A 10,165-nucleotide genomic window follows, 5' to 3' on the forward strand; every position below is an offset into this window, starting at 1 on the left:
GGAACCACCGACAGCAGCTGGCTGCACCGCTCAGCGACACCGGTTCTGCCAAATCATGTATCGGGTCGACTGAAGTCTGACACGCGTGAACCCGCTTTCTACTACATCAGACTTGCTCTCGCGTGATGGCCCACATACGGCGTGTGTTCACCAAAATGTGGTAGAGTGCCACCATTTTACAGCGTGGCTGTTTCGATAACTCCACGTCCATGCAATTACCGTCTGCGCAACTGAGACTGGCGGGCCGGTCGCTACGAGGGCCGAGTTAAGCCAGAACGTAGATATGAGCTCGACAAGAGATTTCCATTCTATTTCTTAATTCTCCGCATCTCAGATGTACGGCCGGCAAGCGTGCCGCAATAGGACGGGGAGGCGCAAATGAGACTATCTGAACTCAGCCGTCTGTGCGCGAGGTGTGGGGACTCCCTGCGACCTTTCGTTTCATCCCAGGGTGTGGGAGGTGAGGGGACAAAGGTGATCGCCAGCGCCTCAATAACTCTACTGCTTCACAAAAATCAAACAGATCGATTAACCCGTAAACACCCCTACAAGCTGAGCCTTAGTCTGTTAGGGGCGGGCGACGTCACGTGTGCCCCTCCGGTTCACGACAGGGAGATGACGACATCCTTTTGACAAAACAGATTATCCCACATCGGTGACGTCCTATGCACTTTGTTAATTTTGAATATGAGGATCGAGATGAATCCAAAGGTAGTGCGGAGATACTACACCGGAAGCAGGTAGAATTAGAGTGCAGACCTCTGGATGAACGAAGAACCAATTTTACGAACAGACAAGACCCGCGGAACACTGTGTGCAGCATTGCATCACGGCCAGTCAGGCCTTCTCTGCTGGTTCTTACATGCCATCTCTGTAATCCTAGCGAATCAAAACCCCTATCCCCCCTCCACGTTTGACCTGCCCGGCCCTCTCCTCCTCTTGCAACCCAGCTCCTAATTTACATGCACTTCCTCCATCGACGCTGCTACGCCTCGACGCCTGTCGACATCGTATCCGTCATTCCACGTTCCCCAGGACGTTCCGTAGCCTCCGCCAAAGACGCCTGCTCTGGTTTCACCGACTGCGTCTCTTCGCCTGTTTCTAATGGAGGCTGTATGGCGAAATGTCGCAGCGACCGCTCAACCTCCTTCTTTATCTGGCGAAACTGCTGAGTTCGCAGGGCACGCAAAGGCAGCAGCCGGAGCCCCTCGTCCTTTTGTAGGAACCACCGAATGAGGTCCTTGATTGCCTCTGGCGGATCCACAGTACACTCGCCAAAATGCAGGAACGTCGAAAGGCCAGAAAACTTATCAGGCTTCTCCTTGCACCAAAGCACGTACAGAGATAGACCGACTTGCCACGCGTCAAACGCCTGTACATAACGAACCCCTCCAAACTTGTCCTTCTCTGGGGGGAGGTACTCCTCTGTCGTTCCTACTTTCCTGACCGTTCCCAGCTTCTCACATGAGCCATAGTCACTGAGAAAGAGTCGCCCGTCACTCATGACTACGAAATTTCCTGGCTTGATGTCGACATGAACTAATCCCTGGTCGTGGAGGTTGGCCACCGTTTGAATGATGCCGATGCTCAGCTGCAAGCGTGCAGCGCGGCCGAGCTCACTCTCGCTGACAGTGGGAACTTCTTCAAATAATGTTGTTGTAAGCCGTTCCAGGTCAGTCTCTGCCTTCGGCATGACAAGAAACAAGTTGGGGACCCACCGTCTAGGCTGCGACATTCCCGCCCCGCACAGCTTGATCGCTGGAGCGTGTGCAACCTTCACAACGTCGGCGGCAACTAGGAGCCTTAGATGCAAGTGAGCATCCTCTGGCGTTTTCACACCTGGAAGCTGACGGTAGAAAAATGCTTCCTTCTGCACACTGGCTGGGATCGTTTCCGCAAGGACCCCGTCCTTGATAGCAGCCTTCAGAACAACCTCCTCATTGGTCTCTACGTCTCGTGCTAAGAACACGATGCCAAAGCCGCCTCTCCCGAGAGGCGGACCTCGCACAAACGTCCTGGAGCTTCCCGTAATTTCTGAGACAACATCTACCGGGGCATCAGGAGGAAAGAAGGTTGAAGACACGCAGTCGTCGAAAGCTCCGTGCTCCCATTTGATGTCTTGAGGCCGCCCGCCTATCCCGCGCAATTCAGCCAGTAGACGAGCGACAAGGGCATCTCCCGGCTCTTCCGGCTGGAATCTCACAACATCTGGCATGCCCCTCCACCAGTTGCGAATGCGCGTCCGCAGACCGGAAAAGTATGCTGGGAGTTTGCGCCGCAAAAGTGCTCCAGCACGGCGCATATGCTGGGCAATTTTTCCCGCCCACGTCGAGCGCCGTTTCGCGGGGACAGTGCCTGCAGACTCCGCGACTTCCCTATTTCTTTTCCCAAAGCCCAAACGGCGAGCCACTCTTTGCCAGCGCGTGGTGAGCTGGCCTGTTGCAGTACTTTGCGCATCCCCAGCAGTGTTCTTCTCGAGCCATGAGATGGCCCCTGGCTTGTCGTCATTTCTCTCTCCAGCGAGTTCAGCGTGCTTGCCGATGTCTTTCCAGTATCCGATTGGAAAGTCCTGCACTGGGGCATCCTGCAGTGCGCGTGAGTGAGTCTTCAAGTGCGAATTCACAAGGCCAGCCCCCCCACGCGTGAGGGTGACGAACGAGACAATTGTGATGCCTAGCCACAGGAGGGGAGCCGCGTGTCTGGGTGCGTTGGTACGCGTCATCATTATGCAGGCTCAGCGACAACACGTGCGTAGTAGCATAGGTGACTCCAATTGCATCGTGGCGAGAACTCAACTCGATCTGTTGTCGAAATGAAGTGAACAGTGGAGGGTGTCTCACAGGGCTGGTCGGCGGGGCTCGGAGTCTGTGACGCTAAAAAGGAGGAGCAAGCCGTCAGCTAGCGGCCTCGCGTCGCTTCTGATGGTTTTTCGCGATCAACCAAGACAACGCGCGGCTCGCGGATCCACTGAGCGCAGCCCTCATGGCATTCGCCGTGGGGCAGGGATATAATGCAGTGATTCTGACCTGCCATCAAACACGCTGCCGAGGTTACCACCATGCGTAAGCGATAGTGACGGCCGGGGCGAGTGCCAGCGGTGCTTATGGTGTGTTGGCCCGTCTCGAGCTTTGATCGCACTAATACTCAGAAGCGGACGCCACAGCGCCGGGTAGCAGGCCTTGCCTGCTTACACGGAACTGCCGATCAGTCTTCAGGTCTAATTCTCCGAGACGAGATGGTCATCCGTCATGGTCGCGCAATGCTGATGTCTTGCGCACCGACACGTGGAGAACAGCATGCGCATGGCTTCAGTTGGTGCACCAGCAACGCAATGGCACTGCAAAAGCATTCGCTATACGAGTGCGACAGACGCATTCCAGCTCTTTTGTCTGGGCTTCCACAGAATCGCTATCCAAACGTGTGTAGCATGCTGGGGCATCGCAGTTCGCTGGATACCCGGCCTCAACAGGTGAGAACTCATTCTTCCAGTGCAAAAACTGCAGGGCGCCAGCGAAGCATAACGCCAAATCGGGATCACTTCTTAGCGTGGTAGAATATTGCGGTAGAGTGCCCCAGAGACCTCGCGTTTAGCCAAGTGGCGTCTCACCAGTGGGCATTCGATGTCCTGCTGTAGGGTGACTACGGTCGGCAACGCGCGCGCAGCAGAGCTGAATGGTTATATATTTTAGACGCTAGCTTCCCGGTTAAACATCCCTTTTCTCTGAAACACACTCCCCGTCTTGCCGTTAGCATTTTCGAGCACAGGAGGGCAGCAGAGAGGCTTTTTTTTTTCGGTGCAGAAAACAGCCTAGATACTTTTTGAGGCACTACACAAATATGACGGTGAAACACTTGCAAAGGAGAATCTGTTTACCGCACACAAATGTCCCGACTGTCTGTGTTCGCTGCGCATTGACTGAAGTGTGAGAAGTCCTGCTTGACTTTCAAGATGTTCTCTCAGATTCTTTGGACGAGACGCGGGCGCAGGTCGAGGACGGAGATGAACACCCGCCGCGTAGTTGAATATGCTCCAGCGAACCGCTCTGAAAAGGCTTCCGGAGGAAGTCTGATTGCGCCATACCCTGTGGAACAGAGTGACATAGCAGTCCTTGCGAGTACTCACATCTTGAATTCATCGTCCCCCCCTCCCCGGTCCCCGTGCTGCATGAATTTGTGTCGTGCCATCTTGAACGCAGAGACGCAGTCCGTCGTTCCGACACCAGAACTACACACATCTACGCTAGACCTGCACCCATCTGACCATCGTCTCAATCTGTTGGTTCCACCTACGCGGAGTGGAAACTGGAAAGTGCGGATATAGTTCCTTCACTTAAAAAGAAATGCGCGAGTTGTGCTGCAGTGTTGACGCAGGGCGTTGTGGCGTACGTGGACATCGGCAATTTGCCTCTCTAAAGTTGCGCACGTGAAAGAGTTGTGCAGGCAGCTCTGGCTGACAGCGGGTGTGATCCTCTGAGGCAACGAGCCAGAAGGGAGGTTGTATCCGCGCTTCACGTCCTGGAACGCGGAGAGGAATGCCGCGCCGCTCATCTGCTGGTGACGCGACTGTGTAACGTCCACTATGAAGAACTCCAGGCATCCACACAAGGACACCAGCATTTTGGACCGGAATCTGAAGTAACCCCAAAGTGGCACGCTCCTGGATCTGAGTTGCGAGCGCCACTTCCGTGTAGAGCCCCGCCTTCGCAGGGGAGCGGAGGGGGGGGGGGTGGCGCAGTTGTGGGATCGTACAGTATAGATCAGCCGAAGCACTCGTGGAAGACCTCACTTATACAAGACATGCGCCTCAAGTGTACTCACAGCTGCATAAGAGAGGGCTAGTGCAGTATCGAGCCTTCTGCTATGGACCGTTATCGGATGTTATCACGGCTCGATCACTGCAGTGCCGGTACCCGAGAGCAGCGAGGCGTTACATTCGCCCACTTGTGTGAGTGTTAAAAGGGAGCCTGTTTACGACTTTCTCGACCAGGCTCCTACCTTGGCATCACGGACCAGCGCCGCGGACCTTGGCGTACGGTGTGTAGACTGAGTGCTTTCTTAGGATGCCGTCAACTGTGCACTTACATGCTTTCGAGTTGCGTGTTTCACGGAATCGTCGTATGCATACCGGAGGGAGCCTCTTCTGTCCCAGTTTCTTCGTTTCTTAACGGGGTATCCTGATGGGAATGCCGCCGTGTTTGAATTGACTCCAACGACACGAGGCTGGCTGGTACCCACTCGTTTGGATTCATCGTCACTCGTTGGAGTCGCTCACTTTCTACGCCACATTCGTAATATTGAAACATAGTTGTGTCTATGGTTCAGATTCGCAAGTTCATCACAAATTATTTTTGATATAGACAACAGACACTTGGGTCCCCTCCTGTGCTTCGCTGGCTGGAAATAGAAGATCTTGGTTTCCAGTGGTTTCCCATACCAGTCACCTTGCTGTTGTGCACTTGTGAATTTCGGTGCTTCCGCCCTTGCCTCCTACTTTTCGCGCCCTATGTTCGTTCGTCTATACGACGGGATGTAGGGGAGATCTTTGGCGTGGACCTTCAGGTCAGCCTACGCAGAGGTGAGACTGTCTAGAAGTGCCGATATCTCCACGCGCGTCCTTTCCTCAAACCAAGCCGGTGCGTGATAGCTCGAAAATGCAGGCGGCCCGAAGCAAGTTGTCAAGTCTTGCTATTGCTCCGTTCGAACCTTTTCTGCGGAAACATGTGTAGAGGGCAGGCGCCTCCTGTCTGGTTGCTTCCGATGGAGGACTACGGGCGACACCAAGTGGAGGTACTCAGCGGGTCCGGGTAAATACTTTGTCTCAAGAGATCGCAGCTGCCTCAAATCCATGCATCTGCAGGTGGAGGTGGATCGCGCTCTAGAGGAAGATGCTGTCGACCCGTGTGTGGATTTCCGAAACTCCAGAGTGGGAGGGCGCAGCAAGGCGCGGGTACGCGCAGCGCGCATCGAACCCAGTGCACCAGGTTTTTTTCGAACGGAGCACATCATGTACACACAGCTTAGCTGCAGCATCGAGGATGTCAGTTTTCTTGATTTTGTTCACATGATGGATAAATCCAAGTGACGACGCGCCTTTTCTCTGCATGTGAACGCTCGTGGAAAAAAATCGCATCTGTTTTTCTCTCGCTGAGACTGTGGGGCTTGACAATATCAAGCAGGCGGAGCTGTCCACTCAGTCTCAGTTGGGAGCTTTGTGCAGTTTGGAAAGTCACATGCTCAAAAATCCGGGCCGATCTTTTGCCAAGCCTCGCTAGCAAGCCGAACACAAAATACGGCTCTCGCTTTGAGACAGAGTTGTTCCCTCCTTCGCCCGCGGAGCGTCCGACAAGATACGGATTTCGGGCGACATCGCCAGTGAGCGTAAACGTTCTAGGCACCAGCGGATCTGCAGTCCTCGTGAATGCAACTAGTCACATGCGCATTGTACTATCCTGCCCATCAGTAAGCCGGGCGGCGTCTTTCATTGGATGAAGAGTAGTGTGGTTATTGCTGGTTAGAGTATCAAGACTAAGATATGGTCTAGTCATGCTTGGTTTGCACGCCGTGGTATACACAAGGGCCGCTTCAAATTGAAAAAGAGGTCCATATTTCAGCAACGCTGTCTCTTATCGCTGGCGTCAAAAGTGCACGCAGCTGACGCAGGTTCAGGATCCGAGCTTGTTGTAGATCTGTTCTAATCGTTTCTGAGAAGCGCAGAATATTCGGTTCGCGCACTGGTTCCATTGGCTCGGCAATGCCCCAGCAAGGCAAGCACCAAACGTGGAGCGACGCATTCATTTTGTTCATGTCTCAAAGCGTAAATCAGCAGGCAGCGTCAAGCAACTTCCTCCCGCTTTTTCGTCACCCTTGGTCGACAAGACACTGCTGGCAATAGGTAGTCGCTCGTTTGCACAGCAAGACCCGCCAGTGGGGGGTCTGAAAACGGCCGTACCGTCAATTGGCCCAGCCGTTGGAGTCCCGATAGCATGGCTGTAGCAACGTAGGAGGCGACGGGAAGCGGTAGAGGCAATATGGAGCCTCTGATCGCGAGGCCGGGTAGCCCTGCCGGCTGTGAGAATGGGCGCATTCGGGCAAGCGGGCACGAGGAGGAAGGACGAAGGGTGAGCATTAAACTCGTCCCCGATATTGTCGGGGTTGTAGAACCCGCCGAGCAGCAGTGGCGATGCAGCTGCAAGCTGATTTTTAGAAAGGCCTACCATGCAGTTGATCGCTGCTTTGGCTGCGATACCGCGCGAGATTACTCTCGCAGATCATGGGGCATATTCCATCTAAATTCCCGAATTAGACGGCTCTGCACGACTCTCTCGGAGAGTGTGACCATAAAGTATTTCCTCATCGGCTATGTGTGTGTGAACGAAATCCTGCATCTTGATGCTGAGGCGGCTCACCTACCGCTGCAGATATCAGATCCCCTAGAACTCATATTAGTCGCTTTACTTCTCCTCGAGTTCGTCTATGATACCATCGCTCTCGGCCTGTGGAAGGGGCAGCGATGCTACTTTCGTCAACCCCGTTGTCTGTTCAACTTCTCCGTTTTGGTCGTAGCCATCAGCGACCTCATCGTGACGTATCTTGCTCGCTGCAATCCGCCACCGGATTTGCCTCAAGTCTCCTGGTATACATCTGAAGTCGCTCTGTTTTTCTCACTGGCCCGCAACTTGCGTGTCTTACGGCTCTTCGAAACCGAGACGTGCAAGCTCGTGTTTAGTATCTTTCGAAAATGCCTGGCGAATCTGCTAGCCTTGGCCGGTCTCGTGTGCATCTTGGTCTTCTGCTATCTCATTGTCTACAGCCACACCTACGGCTACACTCAGTTCAACGTTTGTTACACGAAGATGACTCGCGATACACCGACGTTACAGCCACCTCTGAGTGGGTCTGGAGCCGAAGACACCTCGTTGGTATGCAAGGCGGACAGCGGATTCTGGGAATATGATGCCAGTCAAGAGCGCCTCTGTCGACCGGATTTGCCCTGCCGCGAAGGCACAGAATGCCGAAATATCTTTCTCTTGCCGAGGGACTCGAAGCTGTGCACGTCTCCAGAGCTCTACGAGCTTGAGCTGAAGGGATGGCGTGCGATGTATGACACACCCCTCGGCGATTGGGGATTGACTGGCTTCCATGACACATTCTCAGCCCTCGTAAGCTTTCTTCAATGCGTAAATCTCGAAGGATGGACGGAGGTCATGTACCGTCTCGCGGATGGGGACAGCACATACCGAGGCGTGCTTATCTACCTTCTCCATCATTCGGTAGTCATCCTCGGAAATTTGTTTTTGATGAACGTCGTGGTCGCCATCATGTGGGAGAGTACCGTGCTGGAAACCAGCAGATCGCGAGCGACTGACGCGAAAAAAGAGGACCTCCAGATGTTTGAGATCTTGGGAGTGGAATGGATCATGGATCCGCTTCCTCCTGCAAAAGGTAGAAGACAACGAAGTCCTCCGCGATGAAGCAAAAACGATCGACTTCCTCCTGGGGCACCGGGTTCACTCGAGGCAACAAAACGCGGACGCCATCGAAACTGCAGATCAACAAATCAGACTGCCTCAAACCGGATGCGCGCCCTTCCGGCAGTACTGGACCAGGCTTTGCCGAGCTATATACAGCGTTGTCGCCCGCAAGCCATACGTGACGGCGATGTTTCTGTTGTCTGCGACAGACGCCGTCCTGATTATTCTGTTGAACTCAGGGGACCGCGCAGACACTTACGGCTTTGTCAACTGCATATTTTTCGTGTGCTACTGTGTGGACGTTGTACTGCAGTTGATCGCTTGCGGCTGCCGAGAATTTCTCCGCGACGGGTTTAAGGTCTTTGACCTTGGCCTGGCCATCGTTGGTGGAGTCGAGGTGGTCTTCAGTCTCGCGATCTGCGGGAGCTTTTCCAGCTGCTCAGACGCCGCCATTCGCGGCAGGAGCCCAGGCGTGAAGGCGACAGCCCTCGTTTTGAGTGTGCTTCACAGTCTCCGCCTCTTTAAACTGGTACGAAACTTCCCCGCGCTGAGGCTGCTCGTGGAAGTCACGGCCGATTTGGTCAGAAACATATTCTTCTTCTACGCTCTGCTGATCTTCCAAGTCTACGTCTTCGCCACATTCGGCTTTGCCCTCTTCTTCGACCCCAACTACGGCAGCTACGGCTGGCCGCTCACTGTAACGAAGTACTGCAACTTCGAATCGATATGGCAAGCGCTGCTCCTTGTCTTTGGTTTGCTGACTGGAGAAAGCTGGCATGTGACGATGCAGGAGTTGTATAGCGTGTATATGGGTCGCTTTCCAGGCGCGCCAGGCAGTGCAGTCTCCTCTAACGTCGCGCTCGCGAGCCGCGGCAACGTCTACATCATCTCAGTCTACATCTTCTTCGCCGTCGTGACGCTGTGCTGTTTCTTCTACAACGTATTTGAGGCCGTCCTCATCGGCCAGTACGTGACCGCGCGCAAAGTGGTGTTCAATTCACACATTTTCCGGTTCATCAAACTCTGCCGAGAACTCGGCGTCGAGATGCCGACGCGCGCAGCGATAGACACAAGCAACTTGCAGAGAATGTATTCTCTCGCCTCGCCCAAAATAGTCGGCCGAAGAAAAGCCTGGCGCGCGCTGAGTGAGTTCCTCCGCCCCGATCGCTGCCCAACCAAGAGGCGCCCACTTTTTCAAACACCAGCTCGGGCGCCGCGTGGATGCTCCAGAGACTCACGCAGTCCATCTCCAGGGCCTCGACGCTGCGGCGCCGCAGCCAGAGGGCCTCCGCCAACGGAAGCAGGCCGCCGGAAAGGAGGCCAGGCGGCCTGAGGTTTCGCAGAGACAAGCAACGCGCTGTCGCAGCTCACGCGGTTTCTTTCTGGCGCAGGGGCAGACGGCGTGAATCCAAGCGAGGGCCTGCAACAGAGAGCGAGAGGCCGTCGCCTGGCCAGACACGGCCGAGCGACGCAACGGGTGGTGTTCTGAGTGGAGACTGCTGTCAGGCTCAGCCTACCGCCCTCCGTTATCCTGCTGGAGGCCTCTGCGGCAGACAGAGGAACCATGGCGCCGACGACGTCGAAGGACTGTGGGCGGTCAATCCCGGCTCCGATACCCACCTCGCAAGCACCCGCCCGACGACGCGGCTCTCTCAGTTCACTCTGCCACCGGTAAGCTCGAGAGTGTCCCTCGT

General features: G+C 54.8%; 2 protein-coding genes across 2 annotated transcripts; one reads left to right on the forward strand and one right to left on the reverse strand.

Annotated features, from left to right (window-relative positions):
* Positions 1-985: 985 nt before the first annotated feature.
* On the reverse strand, positions 986-2,725 carry BESB_051150 (rhoptry protein ROP18; the record flags this gene model as incomplete). Its single annotated transcript, XM_029363550.1, has 1 exon — positions 986-2,725. The coding sequence occupies one exon, from the start codon at positions 2,723-2,725 to the stop codon at positions 986-988; it is 1,740 nt and encodes a 579-aa protein (XP_029214991.1).
* Positions 2,726-7,028: 4,303 nt separating this feature from the next.
* BESB_051160 (uncharacterized protein) lies at positions 7,029-9,804 on the forward strand (the record flags this gene model as incomplete). Its single annotated transcript, XM_029363551.1, has 2 exons — positions 7,029-8,442; positions 8,681-9,804. The coding sequence occupies 2 exons, from the start codon at positions 7,029-7,031 to the stop codon at positions 9,802-9,804; spliced, it is 2,538 nt and encodes an 845-aa protein (XP_029214992.1).
* Positions 9,805-10,165: the final 361 nt, after the last annotated feature.

Source organism: Besnoitia besnoiti (genome assembly GCF_002563875.1).
Source record: "Besnoitia besnoiti strain Bb-Ger1 chromosome Unknown contig00035, whole genome shotgun sequence".
Taxonomy (NCBI): domain Eukaryota; phylum Apicomplexa; class Conoidasida; order Eucoccidiorida; family Sarcocystidae; genus Besnoitia; species Besnoitia besnoiti.